The sequence below is a fragment of the Pseudonaja textilis genome, chromosome Z (genome assembly GCF_049901715.1).
Source record: "Pseudonaja textilis isolate UNSWEBS1 chromosome Z, rPseTex1.2, whole genome shotgun sequence".
Taxonomy (NCBI): Eukaryota; Metazoa; Chordata; class Lepidosauria; order Squamata; family Elapidae; genus Pseudonaja; species Pseudonaja textilis.
This window is the reverse complement of record NC_142008.1, coordinates 87275064-87296309: the sequence shown is the minus strand read 5'-3', so window position 1 is coordinate 87296309 and position 21246 is coordinate 87275064. Positions and strand designations below refer to the sequence as shown.

The 21246-nt window shown below is 41.8% G+C and overlaps 1 protein-coding gene across 1 annotated transcript; it reads right to left on the bottom strand.

The window, feature by feature from the left end:
- Window positions 1-666: 666 nt before the first annotated feature.
- Window positions 667-20219, bottom strand: GRN (granulin precursor). The gene is given in 17 exon segments (XM_087916530.1): window positions 667-1813; window positions 2395-2637; window positions 3711-3736; window positions 3739-3887; window positions 3889-3923; window positions 4768-4987; window positions 5811-6052; window positions 7069-7335; window positions 7565-7662; window positions 8852-8981; window positions 10181-10286; window positions 10722-10867; window positions 12141-12262; window positions 12835-12919; window positions 15315-15461; window positions 15828-15984; window positions 20034-20219. Coding segments are annotated over 16 exon segments (2313 nt in total). The 5' UTR covers window positions 15981-15984; window positions 20034-20219; the 3' UTR covers window positions 667-1669.
- Between the last annotated feature and the right edge of the window lie 1027 nt (window positions 20220-21246).

Genomic DNA, 21246 nt, shown 5'->3' with positions numbered 1-21246 from the left:
CATGTCCAAATAATAAAATCACGGTTTTCCTGCTTTTGGAAAGCATTTTAGCATCCAAGAAGAGACAGGAAAGGAGAAATGGAAAGAGGAAGGCGAAAGAAGAAAAAAAAAGGAAAGATGGGAAAAGAGCAAGGAAGAAAAAAGAAGAGGGGAAGGAAGGAGAATGAAGAAGGAAGGAATGAAGAAAGATAATGAGAAAGGAGGGTGTGAGGGAAGTCCTGTCTTAGCACTTGGCCAGTACAGGTGCTGCCATGAGTGATGTTGAGCTGGCCATCCCCCTGAAGATCGAACAACCCTGATGAGGCCCTCAATGAAATAGAGTTTGACACCCCTGCTCTTGATGATCAACTATACAATCTCCTTGTGTACTTTTAGGATATACTACTATTATATTGCAATCTGTCCCTTGCACTCCGAGGGGGAATCAACAACCGTTTTGTAGGATACCTATCCCTATAAGGAAGGACCAAACTTAGTTCCCAAAAGGTACTGTGTAAAAGAAAGATTGAATTCTTTCCCCTGCTCCCAAAGTCAAGTGAAAAAAGCCAAAATATTTTTTAAATGTCCATTAACCTAATCCATGAGCGAGAAACCATGTGAAAATCGTGTCACGTAAATTTCTGTAAATTTGTTAACAAGTAAAATTAAGCATATAAAATTGCAACATTACTTTGATAAAATTTTATTTGATTTTTCCATACAACATAGCATCAAGGTCTGGTAACAGAAAACACCTGTCACTTTAAGTTGAAGTTCTATTTAAAAAAGAAAGGAGCAGCATCAAATGTGCTCATTTTGCATGGGGGAATCACAGGACAGAACACACTGACAATCAAAGACAACCATCTTCCCTACCAACTGCTCAGGTGCCAAAATCCACATATTCACTGAAACAAAACGGTGTATCTTACTTGTCTCAGAAGCAAGCTTGCATCTCCTTGCGGAAGTGCTAAGCCTTTCTAAAAAGCAGGGTTAGTATTAGGGTTATGCATGAAGAGTAAAATCTTAATAAAAACTTCTATCATACCTCAGGAAAGGGTGGGCTGAGCAGCCCTTCTTTAAACAAAAGTGACTCGACACCTGTAGTGGTTCAATTAGACAATTAGCATCTCTTTACTTTGCAAACACTATCAGAAAAAGACACTTTTGCTCTTCAGAAATCAGGTGATGCCACCCAGAGTAATACGCTAGGCCAAGTGGGAAGAGGATAGGGTGAGGTGGGACAAGGCTGGAAGGGGCAGTGTGGCAAAATCATCTGCCAATCTTAATGGGGTTTTTTTTGTTTTTTTTGGAAAATGGATTGAAACTCCCCCTCTTTCAAGGTTAAGGAATGACCGAGGCAAAGAAAATCATTGCGCACATGAAATCTTCAGAGCAGAAGCTCAGGATGGCAGCTTTTTCAGATTCTAGGTTATAGCCCTCATGACTTTGGACAGGGCAGTGCATCATGGATGGGAAGGAAGAATGTAGAAGTTAAAAGGGTTGACTTAATATAAATGTAGATGGCCTATTTGGCCCATAGTGGTGACAAGTGTAGAATAGAAGACATCCTTTAGGATCTGAATAGCAATTTGGCAAAAATGGCCCTGGTTCATTCACCTTCTTATACCACTCCTGAAACAGTTCACTCTAATTCAAGGCCACAAACAAATCCACCCAAAAAGGCACTTCAGAGTAGAACATGGGCATCAATAGAATGTGGGGAGGCGCTGCCAGTGTCCCAACGGGAAGGCTTTCTGTAGCAGTGATATCCAAGCACGGAACAATAGAAGCCAGAAGGACAGCAGTGGCGCCTGTCGTGACAACAGGTTCCCTATGAAATAGAAGAGGAGATAAGGAAGCAATCCTTAATTAAGAAACAAGAAAGTTGCTCGAAATCCTTACACGGTTCTCAATAAATCTACAAGCTAAGGAAGGATGACCTGGAAAAATATTTAGTAATTAAAGACAGAAATAGCTTTAAATCATGAATTTACAATACAATTTATATGTAATGCAGGGGCTTACATTATTTACAGTAACAGCAAGTTCTCCAACTTTTGAAGAATTATGGTTTCTTTCAGCGGTCTATCTGTTACCAAACTTAAAAATGCATTTTTGGGAAAAAATAATATAATCATACTTTACTTTACTTGCCTTATTGGTTTTATCAATGCTCATGAGAAAGTCCTGAGGACTCAAAAATTAGCATAGAAAATTTATGATGGAATTTGATAGTCTATTCCCAACAAGGCTGCCTTTTTTTTTGTACAATGACAAAGACAACATTCTAGTAAAATATGGGTGTTCTTAGATTGCTTTATTGATTTGGGGAGAGCCGTCCTGTCTGCCCACCCACCCATGGCCTCCATTCACCGCTATTCACCCCAACTGAGTCTACCTCTGGGCACTAACCTTTTCATAGGGGCAGCAGGCCCAGCTACTGTTCTTGGCCTTGCAGCAGGTCTGGCCCACGTGGCAGTAGTGCTGTTCACCACACAAGACATCCTGATTGGAGGCAGCATTTTGCAATGAAGTCAGCAGGTCCCCTGCAGCATCAGCAAGGCGTGGCCGGTGCCGTTTCTCACAAGACTGGGCTGCCACATTGCAGGTATAGCCAAAGGGGCAGCAATGTTGGTGATCCTCACAGCAAATGGCCTGTAGAAAGCGAGAGGAGGTATTTGCTTGGTTTGCGGTAAAAGTACACCTTAGGGTGGAACATTTTAAGGGAACTAAATAAAACAATTTTATAACAGCTCTATTTTGCTTCAAAGAAACCTTTACCCAAAAGACAGAAACACCCCTTTATTCCTTCTTTTTCCCATTTCCTTGCTAAATTTAAAATGTCTGAATTAAGATATGAATTAGATAGAAAAAAATAGAGTAGCTAAAAGCTCTGAACGGCTCATAGATGACACTTCTCTCAAGGAGATACTCTATGAATCTCCAGATGTAAGTGCTTGTTCTGCTAATAAGGAAAGCCTTAGCCTGGTCTCCAGGCTTAATTCACAACCATAACAGGAATGTGAAAGGGCACCTTTAGGACTGCAGTGGATTAAATTAATGGCAAGTATGGAAGTAAGTATGGAAGCTCTTTGGGAGTCCAATGCATTTAATGGAAATTCTTTTCATTAACTTTCAAGCCTGCAAAGGATTGAAACTTCAACACCTCATACCTCTCCGTGCCTAGAAAAAGAAACTGTAGGAAGTGCACAGCTAGCCTTTTCCCACAGTGTTTCTGGGATCAAAAAAGCCAAGATAGTGGCTATGATCACATGACTAAAACCCCACCCCTTTTTTACTTATGGCTACCATTTTGGCTTTTGTAGAAACCATTCCCCAATGTCTTCATGAACCCACCCTAGGCAGATATGACTGCACTCTGCAGAAACCCAATTCTAATTGTGTAAACAATTGTCAAGGTTCTGCTTCTTTCTTTGTCCTTGATGCTGTCGTCATGTTAAGATGCTGGCCTAGAACTTAGGAAACATGAATTCTAAGCCTTCCTTAGGCATGAATGCTGATTGGATGATTGGGCCATCACAGGTTGTGGAGAAAACAAAAGGCAGGAGAATTAAGTATGTTCAATGCCTTATTATATATTTTAAAAAGTGGGATAATAACATACAGTTTACCCTGATTAACAGGTGCTATAATCTTGTAGGTTTTTGTGGGAGCAGGCATGGTATCACAAAAGATGGCACCTGAACAGGAAAGAAATGGGAAATCACATTGGGCAGCTGGCAACAGGACCAGAAAGGCTCCGGCAGCAGGTCTGCCCTTCCTTGCAGCTGGCACTGCCATTGCAGAGAATGCCATCCTTTTGCAATATCTTGGCATGCGGTTTGGGTGCCCAAGGCAGAGACTGTTTTGATTCTTCACAGCTGCCTGTGGCTGGATCAAAAATAGGGGCAGCAATGCAAGTGGTCTGAGCTGCAGACTGCCTGCGGGAAGACAGAAAGTTGAAAGAAAGCCAAGCTAAGCAGAATCCAAAGGTGCCATGAAAAGGGCTTATGTCAGATTACTCAGTAATGCTGCACTTTTTTTAAAAGGTTTGTTTAAGGAAACAGCCAAAATGGTATTAGTCCTAATCTGGTGAGTTGGCCTTGATTTCAGGTATCATTCTCAACCAAGATTCAAATTATTTAATATACACTTTACAAAATGTTTTCCTGCATTCTTAAACTGCCATAAAAGATTAGCTAAATTAGCAAAAAATTAGGGGGACAGGGCATAAGGTTTGTGAAAGCAACAGCATCAATGCCTGCATTAGCAGATACTTTAGTTTGTTTTCATCTTGTTTTTAGAAGCTGAGATAAATTTAGTAGATGATTTATAATAGTTATATTATAACTCCATCATTCCCAACTAAGTACAACACAACTCTTCTCAAACAAAGATGGGCACCTTTTATTTCTTGCCAGTTTTTGGACCCTGAAAAACTGCTTAGGAGCCTTCTTCACTTTTTGCATTGCCCAGACTGATTGCATTGCAAAACAAACTGATATTGGAGGGTACTTGTTATTAAAGGCAGCAGCATGGCTAATGTGAGAAAGGGTGATGTTATATTCTTTCCTCCAGCAACGCTGCTAAAGTTCAATGGGAGAATCTATAAATGTGTGTGACTACCCAGGGCTGGAAAGATTGACCTCTGCCAGTATATATAGTAGCAGCTTCTATCTTCCATATTTATACTTTTAATTGATCATCACAAGATTCTGGTCTTGCATTAATCATGCTTTTCCACATCAAAGCTTGCTCTCACCAAGCTTTCTGAAGCCTACTTACTTTTGGAAAAGGACAACAGCCCCAGTTGCCAGAGGCCATTTTGCAGCAGGTCTCCTTATCTTTGCAGCTGCTGAAGTTATCACATTTTATCGCTGTCTCCTGCCTTGCCAGAATGGGAGTCACCAAGATCCCCTGGGAAGAGCCCCCACTTTTGATGCATGAACTGTGTTCTACATCACAGGTGTAATCATGAGGACAACTGTGTACTTGGTCTCAACAAACTGCCAATGGGAAAGAAATACCTATGGGGATCTAAAAATCCAAACACCATTGTTGAAATTGTTCTATGAAAGAAAAATACGACAAGTAGATCTCTTTGAAGTTATGACAGCACTGAGAAAGTAACTTTATGGCTAGTCCTCATATTTACCACGGTTGCATCCCACAGCCATGTGATTGCTATTTGTGCATTGCACAACAGGCTTCTGACAAGAAGAGCCAATGGAGAAGCTGGCAGTAAAATTGCACATCGCAAACATGCAGTGCCTTGCATAAAATCTGTGGTGACTCGCTTAATGAACACATGGCAAGTAACGTTGTATGCCTTTCAAGGTCATGTGATGTTTCACTTAGCAACTGCATTCCTTAGAGACAGAGTTGACATTCCCAACTATGGTTATTGAATGTACCAGCCTTCCCTACATGTACAACATATATCACTTCATTGTTCTCATGGTAAAAGTTATTTCTTGTACCATATCTGGAATGGGATTTGGGATGGGCTCCTAAGATCAACTATCAAAATCCCATTCCATCAGCAAGCTCTGATGGCTTTAGAAGTGAGGGGGTGAAAGTTACCTTGCAAAACACATGGAGGGTATCAGGTTGGGGAAGGCTGAGCTCATTGACTAATTCACCAATAAAAGGCTTTCACTTCGGCCACTCAAGGCAGATCTTCCAGTAGAATGGCCTGTTGTCAGGCTGTCCCAAATACCCCAAAGGTAATGTATGCAAATACATTCTTCCTATGAGACTCCATGGGTGACTGATTAAATCAACCATCTATCCAAGAAGGAAAATCGCCTACCCTGCTTTGAAATCCTCAATTTACCTGAAAGAGGGGGCAGCATGCCCAGGCTCCTGAACGCAGGCAGCATGTTTGTCCATCTGGACAGCTGTACTGGTCATCACACTTCACGTCCCTGCTGGAAGGGAGGTTGCCAACAATCGCTGTCGTCTTCTCCACCCAAGGCATACGATCTCCATCTTTTAGGCAAGTGCCTGATGATGAATCACAGTTGTAACCACTGGGGCAGCAGTGAATCTGATCCTGACAGCAAGTGGCCTGGCAGGAAAGAGGAAGGTCACATATACGGCTGAAAGTCATCAGTGGCATACTAGATCAGAAGGAATTCCTACCCTGAAGTAAAGCAGACAAACCAAAATCCCTCCACTTCATCTGAAAACCACTTCTGACTGGAGGCTCTAACTGATGATACCCCATTTCTTGCTCTCCAACTGCAAGAAGCCGAAGAATATGCAAAAGTGCAAGTTAAGACAGACTCTTTTTTTTCCTAGCGCCGTTCCTATAAAATGAAGACTGAAGAACCTGCAGCCCATGTGAAACTCCTGACTTGGCCTCCTATGAAGCCACCATATCAAATTGCCAGTATTAGAATTTCTTTTCTATTTTTTAAAAAGGCCTCAAATTGGTGAATTTACTTTTGTATTAGTCCTTCTTCTGCCTCCAGATCCCAAACCACATCAAAGAAAGGACTGAAATATGCCCCACTACTGATTTTACTTGCACAACCTCAGAAACCTTTGCTAGGTTATAAAAGTGGTTGCTCTTGGATATGAAAAAAACTGCCTTTTTAATAGACATAGGCCTCTCATAGGCGAGCCGTTATAAAACCATAACCGGACAGTATTGGAGTCAACAAGTCTGCTGCAGTTCTGCAGAAATGAACAATACAGATTGTGTGACTAAATAAAAATAAACCCCCTTCTCCTTTCCAAGACCTTCCCCCTCCCAACTTTTAACACAGGAACATCCTGGAAAGCCTAGCAACTGAGATGCATATAATTTAAGAAAGAATTATAATTTTGTGCACACCTCAAAGTGTGCACACCCAGCTATGAGCAATCTAAGTGAGAAATGAGAGGTGGACTGAAATAGCAGTGGAACACTAGCAGTGGAACATTAGCAGCATCCTCACTAGGATCAATTCCACCCTTTCCTTTCTTGCATCTATTTGCATAACTATGCAAATGCTAGGAAGCTCCTGAAAGGAAATAAAGCAATTTCACATTTCCTTTGTTCCCCACAGTAGCATTAAATAAGCTTGGGTCTCTTCTCACTTGTGTCAACGGGCAGCATCCCCAAGCACCTGTTGCAAGGCGACAACAAGTCTGGCCATCCTGGCAAGCTGTGTAGGGATCACACTGCACCATTCGACCTATGGAAGATGCTGTAGAGCTTGAGTCTATTTCTGAGGCTGTTGTGGAGCTTGCGTCCATTTTTAGCACCAAAGGAATGCTTTGGCCATCTTTCAGACAGGAGCCTTCTGACAAATCGCACTGATAACCCTTTGGACAACAATGGATTTTATCTGGGCAGCATACAGCCTGAGAAAGACATAAATTACAATCAGACCATCGTGGAATTCTTTGCCCCAAAAGGAGGTAGGAGGCTGTTTTATCACTGAATACCCATTTGGCTAGTTGTGCTGATATTGCCAATATGTTCAGTTCCTCTAAGACCAAAAATCTCTCCCTTCAACCACCCCATGTATGCCCCGCTTCCCAGCTTCCGGGTTAATTAACCATGTTTTCTGACAAACATAGTTGCTCTTACCTCTTCCAGTGGGCAGCACCCCCAAGAACCTGAGGTTGTCTTGCAGCAAGTATTTCCATCTGGGCATGCAAATTCTGAATCACACTGTACATCGTGAGCTGCAAGATGAGAAAAAAAGTTGTTATGTTCAAGAAAGAACACGAAGACTTCTCCATACACTATCTCCTCTCTTAAGCAACTGATAAACCTGCTTTCCCCAATTTGGTACCTTCCAGGTTGGCTATATTATAACTTCCAAAGTTGTCAACCAAGAACCTTTGGGTTCTATGAATGACAGCTAGCAATTCCATCACAACATCTAGAATATAGGCATATGGAAAGGAGAAGGAAGGTCACCAACAATTAGGATTACTTCTGGAACCTATGGAGGGAAGTATCCTAAATGCTCAATTTGGGAAAAGAAAATGTGAGGTGAAGTCTTAACACCATCATATGCATCTGCACTCATAATCAGCTTGTAGCAATGAGTTTATCAGTTAACTAGATTTTCTACAGAATGTGAAACAAAGTACTATAAAGTTTCTCTAATATGCTTAATCTGATTTCTTTAACGCTGATGCAAAAATTATTCTCCTTCTGCTAGGAAGAGTAGAACAGAAACAAGAAATTGGGCAAGTCATAGGCACCCTAGTCTCTTGCACACTAAGTCTTAGTAAACAATGCTTCTGGTTTCCAGTATTTCTACAGGCACTGCTCAGAACAGGAAACTTTTGCAACCTTTAAAGCTGTTAACTTCCTCTGGAAGAAAGCATACATATTTTCTCAGAAACTAGATTCTGCCCCTCATACCACATTTTACTGTTTTCTGCACTTGTGGAGGAAGAATCATGCTATAAAAAACCTGCTTCCTGAATTAGATTCACCAGCCATCTAGTTCCGCTTCTTATTTCCCTCAGAGGCTTCCCAAATGGACCACGAGGGCAGCCTTACCACCATAGAGTGAAATGAAGCAGCTGCTTTGAGCACTAAACTGGCGAAAATCCCTACTCACTATCCAATCAATGATCATTTAAAATAACAATTAGTCCAGCATCCAAAACATATGGGAAATATTTTTATTTTAAACGAAAGAAAAAATAATCTCTACCCTTCTTTCTTCTCAGTGCCTTAGGCTGCCTTTCTCCTTAGTCCAAAAAGCTCATGCCTTTTCTTCCCAAAAGGCTAGCATTCAATCCTTTTAAAAATTGGGTCTCCTCTCTAACCACATGAAGCTTCTTCTGGCACCTTGATTTTACACAGGACACTTCCTTTCGGCCACTGACCTGTCACAACACTTAATCATCTCACCTGTGTGGAAGCCTGCACTAAGGTGGGTGATGGGCCATGATTCCTTGGGTGTCATGGTGCATATGGAATGCTTCAGGTCACACTGGGTGCCCTGTGGACAACAGTGAAGGTGGTCACTGCAGCACACCGCCTAGTGTGAAAAGAAAAGGAAAAGCTGAGAGCACAAACTTCAGATACAATAAGGAACTCCTGCACCTACCAAGCTTGGACAGAGGAGGGGCAAAAAGGCTCAAGACATGCTGCTGTTGGCTCCCACCTGAGCCAAGCACCCCATGATCATTCTTTAGTTAAGGACAGTGTGGCTTATCTAATTAGTAGGCTAATAACTTAGGTCTCCTCATGGTGAACAAGTTTATCTGGAGTCTGCATCTTAGATTGAAGGAGCTAGACTAATCTTAATAGCTCAGGTGAAGTCAATAGGTTTGCAGTTAGCAAAAATAAATTGTATGTTACTAATTATTTTCATATAAGAACAAAGAGTGTGGTGGAGAAGACTACAAAAAACTTGAAAAATGTTGGGCATTTAAAATGACCCCTAAATTTAATTGCTTGGATCCTGATGCATAAAAATATTGCAAACCACCAAAGCAAATAATTTGAAACAATCAAAATATAGTAAACATAAAATGCAATATGCAAAGAAGACAGAACCAAATATGCAGAGATAGAACCAAAAGAGACAACTAGATCACCAACTAAAAGTAATTCTAATGAAGCAACACAACTTATCCTAATAGCCACGAAACAAGTAATTCATGGCACACTACAGTAATTCATTTAAGATATCAGCAAAAGATGTGGGAGAATAAACAAGGAAGAAAACCTTTAAGGGAGTCATGATATCAAATATTCCTTAGTCAAAGGACTACCTTCTGATGAATTCCATTCCTTCCCAATCCCAAGGAAACGCTCTGGAAGGCAATTGCCATCAAGCAAAATTACCTAGCTAACAGGCCATTCTAGTTTTCTCAAAGAAAAGTTCAGCGATACAGTAGGTTGTGGATGGAGTTAAGGACATGGAAGTCCCCAATATCACTCCCACCATAAGCAGGGAGAGATGTCCTGATCGAACAATGCAGGTAGCCATTTGCTCCAAATCTATTCTAGTGCTGCAGCCTGGCATAGTTGCGTGTCACCAGAGAGGCCATCGTGATGCAATCCCTGTCCCCTTTTGTAAGCACACATACAAAAGGGGTTAATTTAACATCTATCATCTTGCTTTTTTTTTTTAAACACCACCCCCAGCACTGCAAATTGACACAAATAGGAAATTCCTTCTAAAACTAGACACCGGTTTTAGACAGTTGGGTAATCCTACCCTGTACTTACGTTTTGTAAAGGGCAACAACCATACTGGCCAGTTGGGAGCAGGCAGCAAGTGGCAGCATCTGGACAGGAAGAGTGATTACCAGGACAGATTTTTTTTGAGTCAAATCTGTAAAATGAGAAAAGGTTATCTCCTCAAGAGGTGAAATAAAAAGCCTCTGTGGGAAAGATAGACAGTGTAATGGATTGCTATCCTCTTTGGTGAGCATAGGATGCTGAAGAGAAAGCATCACCCAGCACACTCCACCTAGCATTAATAACGGATTAAAGCAGGGGTCCCCAACTCCTGGGCTACAGACCGGTCTCAGTCCAGGGTGTGTTAGGAACTGGGCTGTGCAAGCAGTGGGGGAGCAAGTGAAGCTTCACGTGTGCATGTGCAAGATCTAGGTTGCACCATTCCCTCCTTAGCGATCTGTGGAAGACATTTTTTTCTTCCAAAACCAATTCCTAACACCAGAAAGGTTGGGGACCACTGAATTAAAGTGCAAATCTCACCATGAACAAAAAAAAAAAAATTACAATAAACCTAGTTCTATTTCTTTACTCCATACTTAACACCGGGGTCCGTTTCTTTGCTGGAAACTTCTTTGAAAGAGGCTGTTCCCCAAAAGTTTCAAGGCATCGTGCCTCAACTAGATCACAAGTTGTGCCATGGGGACAGCAGTGAATCTTGTCTGCACAGCAGGATGCCTGGGAAAAGAAGGGGATGAGTGCACCATCATTCCCCACCATTATCTTTTCCCATAGTGCTCAATGAACAGCTCTGTACCAACACACCTCTTAAAAAGTTTTATTAATCAAAACAGCACACTGGAATATTAACGCAAAACACAAATGTACTTTATGTGGAATGCAATATTGAATATGAAGAGTACTTGTTTGCTTCAGTAATTTCACACTGCAACTTGCTTTGTGATTGTTTCTTTCATATTTTAAGCAAATATGAACTTATAGGCCAGATTCATTAAACAAAGCTTTTTTAAATGTGGACTTTCCCAAGAAGCCTGTAATGTGGCAGGCTAGGTATAGAAGTCACTTTCCTGGAAAAAAACAGATACTGTTACATACCATTTTATTTGATTTTCTGTGTTGTTTTACAGTTGTCCCTATTTGGTAATGTAATGGGAAAGCTGATAGAAATCTTACTTCACATTTTTTTTTAAAAAATACACCTAGTCTCTACAGTTGCACAGCTATATGAAAATATTTCCTTTGGTTGGACTCAGAGACAAGCTGCTCAGAACTCTGGGCGGGCAGAAATTGTGATGCAAGAATGTGATTCAGTGCCCTCTCTGCTTGTTAAAACCGCAAATGTACTATGCAACTGAGAAACTTTTAAAATATTGTTGACAATTCAGCAAACTGAATAACCTAAATGTTGGCCAACACTTTTTGTTTTAGGAAAGCCAGTGCAGAATTATGAAGACTTCAGAATTAGATGTTTTATGATGCAGTGCAAAGGTGTGCAAGTTTTGAGAGACCATGGATCTTGGGAGATGGAGGCCAGTGTACAGGAACTCGATGGTAGGGAGTGACTGGGATGGGGTTTTTTTTTGGGGGGGGGATATGCTTGACAGGAGGAACATCACCATTCTCCCTATACCCAATCCTAGGAAAGCACCAAAAATTCATGTTACTGGAATTCGGTCACTGATTACCTGCCACTTTCAGCCTTATTAGTTTATAGGCTAAAAGACTCAAATGAAACAGAATGTTCCACTGAAGTTTAGCCTTCACAAGATACTAAATATAATTCTGGGTAATCAAGAGTGATGCAAATCATTTGGAGTTGCTTGCTCCACAAACAATTATTTGCCTCAAATAGTTTGCCCCAAAGAATATCTGGACTGATAGATAAGAGAGTGAAATTCAGTGACTTCATTAAAAAATAATAATCAAAGAGCCAGTTTTTACCTCTGTCTGCATGAAAATATCTTCACTTGCCCATATCTAAGTTCCGTACCTCTGGCATTGGACAACATCCCCAGGATTCATCAGCCATCAAGCAACAGGTGGAGCCATCTGGGCATTCCCATTCGCTATCTGGGCATTGCACAGCCCTGACTATAACAGCAGAGGTTAAATCTGGAATGCAAAATAAGTAGAACTTAGAAGTGACATCTTAAGTTTGAAGTCTTTCTTCTGCATAAAACAGGCACTTGATTTGTCTACGCCATGATGCTCCTCTGACAAGACAAGGTTCTCTTTTCAAATCAAAACCAACCTAAAATAAACTTCCTGGTGGAATAAATACATGAAGAGCCAATATACTGGCTAAACTAGGCCTTAAATCTAACTTAACTTATATTAAAATTAAATCTACTTAGTAGGATTATTCTGCAAACATCATTCTGAATGATTAAAATCATTCATCCACTGATAACATTTATTATAACTGGCAATAATTCTGGGGTCACATCTCTAAGGCTCTGGAGGTTGCAATATGGCTTATGTCCCAGTTTATAAAAAAGCTTATACTAAATCCTTTTGTCTAAAAAAGCAGATTTAGCCTGTTTTATTTGCTTACCCTGGTGAAACAAATACATCTCTCTAAGGAAGCACTGAATTGAGTTCCTTGAATTGGGAGATTATTTTTGTTACTGAAGTATTTTTAATGTTCCTATGACTCTAATTTGTCCCACTTTGTCTCCAAATACCTTCATTTTCTATGCAGACTCTTCCATCAGTGCTGCAGTGGGTGCCAAGGGGACAGCAATGGTGTCCATCAACACAAGAAATGGCCTGGAGGTGAGATAAAAGAGAGGCAAAGGCCCCAAAGTATTCAGAATAACAAATACAGCAGAAGATCTGGAAAGATCTGGAAATTCAGCAGAAAATCTGGAAACCGGAGTGTTACAAGCCCTGAAGTTTAATTTCTCTAACAGATGTGCCACTTATCAAACATGACTGTGAACTAGGCTAGAGAGAAAAAAAGGATATGTGTGCTATTTTGGTTTGCTGTAGTAAATATAGAGAAGAAAATGAAGCCACTGCATATGTGGTCAGAAGATTTTTTTTCCCCTCTGCCTTTGGTAATAATTTCTCTATAGCTTTTTACTACCGTGTTTCTCACAAAATAAGGCCGGGCCCTTTTTTTTTTTAAACTCCCGAAAAAACGGCTAGGCCGTCTTTTCAGGGGTGACTTAATTCCCTCCCTTTGCATCCTTGGGTGGACAGGCGGCAACAGCTTGGCGTTGGGGGTGCGCACCCGTCTGCCAAGCAAAAGAGCCGGGCCGACCTGAGCTTGGCTTCCTTCCCAAGTCCCTCCAGCGCGAACCCGTAGGTGCCACCGGGAGAGGCTGCCTGAGGCAGTGATAGTGCCCACCCATCCGCGGACAGGGAGGCGAGGTGATGGCAGCGCTGCTTCCCTGGCCGTCGGAGAGAGGCCAAAGCCGCCCGTCCTTTCCACCCCTCGCCCAGCCCATCCCCACGCATCTCCAAATGCGCCGGCAGCTCCAAATGCTGCAGCAGAACGGGCATCAGACAGAGGCACTGACTCGGCGGGGCTCAGTTCGGAGAACGTGGTGCAGGCCGTTGCCTTGCCTCCCTGTCCATGGATGGATGGGTGCTATCACTGCCTCGGGCGGCCTCTCCTGGTGGCACCTTCAGGTTCGGGCTGGAGGGGCTTGGGAAGGAAGCCAAGCTTGGGTCGGCCCGACTCTTTTGCTTGGCAGGCGGGTGCGCACCCGCGGCTCGCTTTCCCAGCTCTGCCGAGCCCACACAGCTCCGGCGTGGTCCTGGTGGGATGAGGGCCCAGCAGGGAGGTGCTCGCTGTCTTGGCGAGAGCTCTGCTGCTGGGAAGGAGGGCCCGCCTGTCAGCTGTGCTGGGCGCCCCAGGCGAAGCTCTTCACGCTCTGCCCGGCGTCAGGCAGGGATGGCGGCTGGGTGCTTCTCCCAGGGTGGACCGATCCTGTGCTGTGGCCCCGGGAGATTCGCCTCCCCACGTGGGGTTGGGCAGGGGAGGCTTTGTTGTAGTAGGGTGTCGTTTTTAAAAGAATTGGCTTTACCTTCGAAGGCAAAGGTAAGGCGGTGACAGGAGCACCTGAAGCCAAGTGTCTCAGGGCTCCGGTTGCAGGGAGGAGCCCTGGCTGGCCGCGCATGCCTGCGCCAAACGCTGCAGCGTTGCTCTAAACACCATGGCAGCAAGGGAGAAGGGAAAGCAATGGTGGCGGAAGGTCTCCCGATACGAAGTGCCCCACCAACGCAGGCAGCACCATATCTGGGCATGCAACAAAAGTACTTCCTAACGGCAAGCCCCCCAACCCCGCCATTTCCCCCCATTTCACATGTTTAATATAGGCCTTGATTTGGGGGGAGGGGCTTAATTTGATTTTATGCCAATAAAACATGCTGGGCCTTCCTATTGGTGGAGGCTGTATTGTTGGAGAAACACGGTAGGTTTGCAAGTAGTTTGCTTTCAGATTCTAGAACTACAGTCCTCTTTCTCTTCCCATTGGTTCTTTTTAGTCAACATATTTCTTTCTCTTCATACCTGGTACCTTCTAAATGTGTTGGAACTATAGTTCCCAGAATTTCAATTAATATGGCCATATGCCATGGGAATTCTGGGAAGTGAAAATAAAAGCTTCCAAATATATCAGTTATCTATACAATTCTAAAACATTTCAACCTCATAGTTTTTCATTTCTATTTAACCTCCAGCTAGGAACCAAATCCAAGCAGGAAAGATATGGGAAATATATGGCACTCTAGAAATGATAATGTATTGTTATTGCCTATCCTCCCCGATATAATTTGGATACAAGGAGCAGTGATTGAATGATATCTGAGGAACCAGGATTCTTGGATATCCTTGTATTAGAATATTTATCTTAGCTTCTCTGATCTAATAAACCTCCAGATGTTAGGAATGTTAAATCCAATGTTCCCAGGTAGCGGGATCACTGGATACAATAACTATAAAGAATAGTAATTATAATCTTCTACATAGGAAGGCCACTGGAAGTTAAAAGCTGTTCATTTAATCTGTTATACTGCGGCTCAGTACAGAGCAAAGTAGGGTTGGCATGCAGACAAGAACTCAGGAGGTAAGAGGTAAATCAGTTCAATTCGTTCTATTAAGAAAGGTGTTCTGAGGCTTGCCAGTCCTCATCTCATTTTCAGGTCCAAAGCTCACCTCCTCCCAAGGACAGCAGGCAAAGGTGGAATTTAGGCTGAGCTGGCAGGAGTGTGTCACTGGACATGTGCTAGCATCGGGACACACAACCCCAGATACCTCATTCCTGCTCTCTGGGGGCAACATGCGGAGGGATGCTCCTGTGAACTGTAAATGAAAAAGATGAGACAAGAAGAAGACAGGCAACTTTGATCCCATCCCCCAAGATTGCAAATTGCAAATTGCAAGGTCTAATATAGTATATTCTTTTAGGAATTGTCAGCTCCAGAGAAGCTGGATGCCCTGTAACAAAGCTAGATAATAAAACAGCAATATTCAGACTTTTTTTTAATGAAGTCCTTGTTGTTCTCAGAGAGAGCATATATATCATTGACCTACATATAATCTTTTCTATTGGCATTTTTGCCTTATGTTGTTTTATTCAAGCTTTGCTAATGGAAATGCTTCTATCTTTTTAGGAAACCATTTTCTGCCCCATCCATAGCAGAAGAGTAACATAATAAAAACTCCTACCTGAGGCTGACCACAACAGGTATACTTATCTCCTTCAGGGAGCTTGCAACATATTGAAGATCCTCCACATTTCTGCCCATCAGGGCATTTTAAAGAAGAGGCTGTTGTGCTCAATACCAGGAAGACTATGAAGTGCACCCACATCCTTGCCATGAACCTAGATAGGAGAATAATAAAGTAATGAGGTACTTCACAGCCCTGGCACTGCTGTGAAATACTCGGCCCTCAAGGAAGTCTGACCAAGCCCCTCCTCATAAATTAAGAGCTGCTGCTGACCTTTATAAGTGCAGAATTCTGTCTTATAAGCTATTTAGTGACTCATCAACTAAAAGAACCTCATGTGACAGTCATTAAAAGCAGGAGGGGAAGATCACATGGATGGGCTTTTGTTGTAAAGCCTAGGAAAACTTGATAACAGGAGATATATAGGGTGTATCAACAATAAGGCCAATTTTTTTTTTTCAGAGAAAACGTTTCAGCTTTTACATTATTCATGTAATGTTTATGAGTCAAACAAATAAAGTGTTTAGAAGAAATCAGCATTTCATTTGAACATTTAATATAATTTATAAGGGCTCAATTTTTCATACTATATAATATTTTGGGTTCATTCCAAAACTGGTTCTTATACATACAAATACAACAATTCAAAGCATTGCACATCTTTGTGTATGTGCATGTACACACACGTGTCTAGGTGCACTCTTGCTCACTCACTCTCTTTCAACCATATCTCCCTAGAAATGGATAAATACCCCATGAAAGTCCATAACTGATTCTATAACCATACCCAGTCACATCCAATTGTATGTTTCCATCATGTAAGAGGCCATAATTCTAACTATCCCCTTCCAGCACAAGAGAGTTGTAATCCATAAATGACAACTAAAGATGTGAGATTGGAGAAGACTGGGACATCTTAACCCCACCACTAACTTTCCCTACAAAGCCTTATATATGTATTCCAGGATCCTGCAAACTGGAAGAGTACTTAAGCCCCAATAATTAACATTCTGAAATTATTATTACATCCAGAACTTCTTGTATTTTATGATGAGTTTAAGAAATTAAAATGTTTCAGAGTGTCATTTATGCAAAGAATTTTAAATGAATAGATATTATGTATCTTAGGAAACAAATAATACCAACTGATATCCTAGCTATCTAGGTTTAATACTTGAATAGCATCCTACTTCTGACACCCTAAAGTGGGCTGTATCCAAGACCACAAATTCAAAGTTTTTCTGTTCCCTTCTGATTTAACTGAAGCTAGTTTATTGCTCAATTGTCAATAAAGTTCTTGATTACAACAGAAAAATTAAAATTATTACAACTATAAAATTACTTTTTTTACAAGTTATACATCTAAGCATTTTCAATTGATGCAGAAGTCACTTAGAAAAGGACCAACTAAAACTCTGCTACAGAAGCTCACAAATCTTAGTTATTTAGTTAGTGGCAAAAAACCAATATCCAGGTTGATATATACACCAGATCGCACTGTACACTCTGATCTGGAAAAATGATCCAACCCAACTTGTCTTTATCATTAATTAAGCAAATCAAGTTGTACTACTCAATATTTTTAATGTGCTTCATAATACAGTATATTACAGCTTATGAGTTGCCCCAGAGAATAATAACCAGCCACATATTATGAGAATGACGCAGAAAACTGAAGCAAGGAGAATGCCTGTGCATGCACAACGTGACAATTCAGAAACAGCTGCTTGTGTCACGGGTGAAACTAGTTACCAGTTCCTTCTTTTTCTTTCAATATTCTCTTGCACCATTTGATACTTGCGAATGAATTCCAAGGTGATTAGTTAAAATGCATATGCATATAATTATTCCAGATCCTATTCACAACACTTCCCACAAGCTCTCGTCCCAAAGCCAGTGGTGCTCCAGAGCAGATACCACTTCAGTGGAGAATCATTTGACCAAAAAATAAATCGACCTCAAGTAGGGAGTTGAAAACTTCTAAAAGCACGTACTCCCCTCATTCTCATACAGGCGCTTTAAACCAAGGGTGTCAAACTCATGGCATCATAGGGGACGTGCATAAGCGCACCAAAATGTGCCTACCATCCCTGTCCTATTGTTTCTTTTTTTCTTATTTATATCCATTTCATGTATTTATAACCATGTTTATACTTATACCTGTTATCTAATAATTGTTTGACAAAATAAATAAGCATGATTTGAACATTTAATATAATTTATAAGGGCTGATTTTTTGAGGGTGTGGACACAAGTTTGACAGCTCTGCTTTAGATGCTTACACACAGTTCCTCAAACAATACTGTGTATATTCTCCAATCTCAATCACATATGCACACAAAATTCATAGCCACTCCTCCTCGGATAACCCATACAGATTGAGTAACCATTTTGTATGTTCCAACAATAAGAAAACTTCCTTTTTTTCACTCCCTCAATCTCAGAGCTGCCGTTGTTCAGAAGTAAGCCCTTTTGCCTCTCAAGGCACTGAAGAGGCCCAGAGAGTTTGCCAAATGAAATGTAACAGCTTGTGAACCTATGAGCTCTCAATTTTTATATATACAGCTTGTGGTTACAAATAAAAGATCTGAGATCTTGTACTGAAAAATAATTGCTGCAAGAGAAATTACTCAATAGCATGTTGCATAAGATTTTAGCAAGGCTGAGAAAAGGAAAATGATGAAGATAGGATTTTGTCAATCCTCCAGGAAACATTAGATGAAATAAATATTTTATTATAAGGCTACATTAACAGAAACTTGCAAGTTTGAAAGTACAGATTTCCTGCCACTACATTTAACTGCTTAATCCATTAGGGTGGGTCCTTTCTATGTTTCTTTCTCTGACCCCACTAAACCACTGGGTCTCCTGCCTCTTTTGTCCAATTCTTTCCTAGGCAGCATCTTTCCCCCAAAGTCATCCACACATTCCATTACAGATTCACTGAAAATCAGATGAACTTGAGCAATGAGTTTCCCTTCTTCACTTATGCAGTTCTTAACTCCAACCTGAAAACAAAAGATATGACAAGAGCCTAACAGGAGCCTGTTCCAAACCTAGCAGCCATCTGGTATGAAACATAGGTTTGACTACCTGAAGCACTGAAGTGTACTTCTGCAAGATAACTCCAGCAAGAAATAGAGAGAGAACTGTGTGGTCTGGGACAACTAAATCAATTGCTTCTTCCCAGCCAGACACACAATTCTCAGCAGGCATCAGGTGACTGTAAAGAAAAAGAACAAGGCAGAAATTCATTTGAAAATCCAGGAACTCCATTTATTATTCTAAAACCTCTGGGGGCTGTTGAGGAGTGCCAGTATCTCCTCTTACGACATGCCTTACAAGGGTTTTTTTTTCCTTGTCATCTCTCTGCTCTAACCCTTTTCCAGCATGTTTTGGTGAATGGAGAAGTCAGGGAGATGGCTAGTTGTGTGTTCATCAAGGGTCAGCAATATCAACATCAGAAGAACCTGTGAATTATTTACTTAGAGAAAACTGTAAATGTTTTGTGTAGCAATTTGCAAGTAGAGCTGTATATGAAAGAACCACAACATTTCCAAATGCTGTTAAAGCCTGAATCTATCCAACGATATACATGTGCATCTCACACCCGAGAGCCATCCAAACCCAACAAATTGCTTGACATCATCATAATCGAACCCAAACAAGGTGCTTGATTATATCCATTAGGAAAAGCATCTCTTAAAAGCACTAAGGGGGAAATCCTATTGGACAGAAGACTCGGACATGGCGGTTCCCATCACACACACCTAACTCACGAGGATTGTTTTAATAGGTTATATTCGGCAGTCTGGTAATTCAAGGAGGAGTTAACCGGGTGGCTGTGTCGACATCTGCAAAAGCCAAATCCTGCCTCTAAGGATATCCCGCAAAGAGATGACGGAGGGTTATTCCTGCCCCTCCCACATCCTCCCGTCAACTCCGGGGGTGAGGGAGAAAGAGAGGGAGGCGAGGCTGAACGAAGGCGAGCATGGAAAGGTAAGAGCCCCATCAGATCCCCCCACTCCTCCATTTTGTCCCCCACAGAACCAAGCCGCAAAAACTGGGAGTGATCCCCCCAACTTTGGTTCCCCCCACAACATCATGCAGTCCGAAACATCCGGACACAGGTTAACGGAGCAATCTGCAGAAAGGACAATGGAGCCTTTCCACGTCGCCAAAACGCTGCGCCAGAAAACTCACCTTCAGTACCGGCGATCTCGATGTTGGGGCTAGTAAACCTGCAGTAGCCGCTTACCTCGTAAAGTAAAGCGAGCAAAGTAAGACTCAAGCCAAGCCACGCCCTTCTAATTAGGTTTGACCCTCTAGCTCTTCCCTACTCTGTTGGGATTGGCTCTTTTTTCTCCAGGAGGGCGTGGAGGCGAAAGGGAAACACCGCAGCTCTTTGTTTTGGATTGGTGGGCTTTCTCCCTAATCCCGCCTCCTCACCCGAACGTAAATGCAAAAATATCACGAGATCTATTGGCCAAGACTCAAACCCTCCTGAGATTCAAATAGGATTTCGGGAACACGTGACAAGGTGGGACGAAGGATTTACCCGGTGGCGGCGGGGGGGGGGTCGATTCAAGCACCGGAACTTCTTATGTTGATCGTGCGGCTGCCGGGGCGCAGCCCGGAAGTGGTATTCAAAAAGAGCGTCTCTTTTAAAGGGTGCACAACGGTATTAAGAGTCCCCGTTCCAGGCATGTGATGGCGGTGATTTTATTGGCCGCTTTCGAAGACATGGCAGGGCATTCAGCCTTTCGGGCACTTAGACAAAAGCAGTAAATATTTCTGCAAAGAAAGTAGGAGGGGAGGAAGGGCCCTGGGCTCTAGATTTCACAAGGCATGTGGAAGTATTTCCCTGCTATTTCAACTCAATAGTGAAGAAAATAAAATACTGTTATTCTTTTATAATAGAATAAGAAATATTAAGTGCATTATTAAACTGTGTTGTCTTTGTTGCTGTTTCCTAACCACAAAATATGTTCAGTTAAACAAAACGTGCTGGATAGTTGCAGGCTTCTTAGAAAACAGGAACAGAAGCTACAAGTAAACAAGATAAGATATCCGGTGCCTAGGAAGAAACGGTCAAGCCGATCCTTCACCTTATAGTATGACTTAAGAGGTAATAAGGGGAGTGGGGAGGGCTTCTTAGGCATGGAGTGTATTGTGTAGACAGTGTATAAAATGTATTGTTTGACCATTACATCTTGCTCTTCTTGTACCCAATCCACTTTGGAATGGACTTGAAGGCCCGTTTGCAAACGCTTATTTTAATAAACCTTTGAATTGTGAACCTGACTTGTCTCTGTATTGTGAGTATTGTAGGAAGTTAGCACCCACCCTCTCCTAGAAAATTGAAATGTCTTAGGAAATACTTAAAAGGCAGAATATTTCCCCTAAAGCAGGGTGG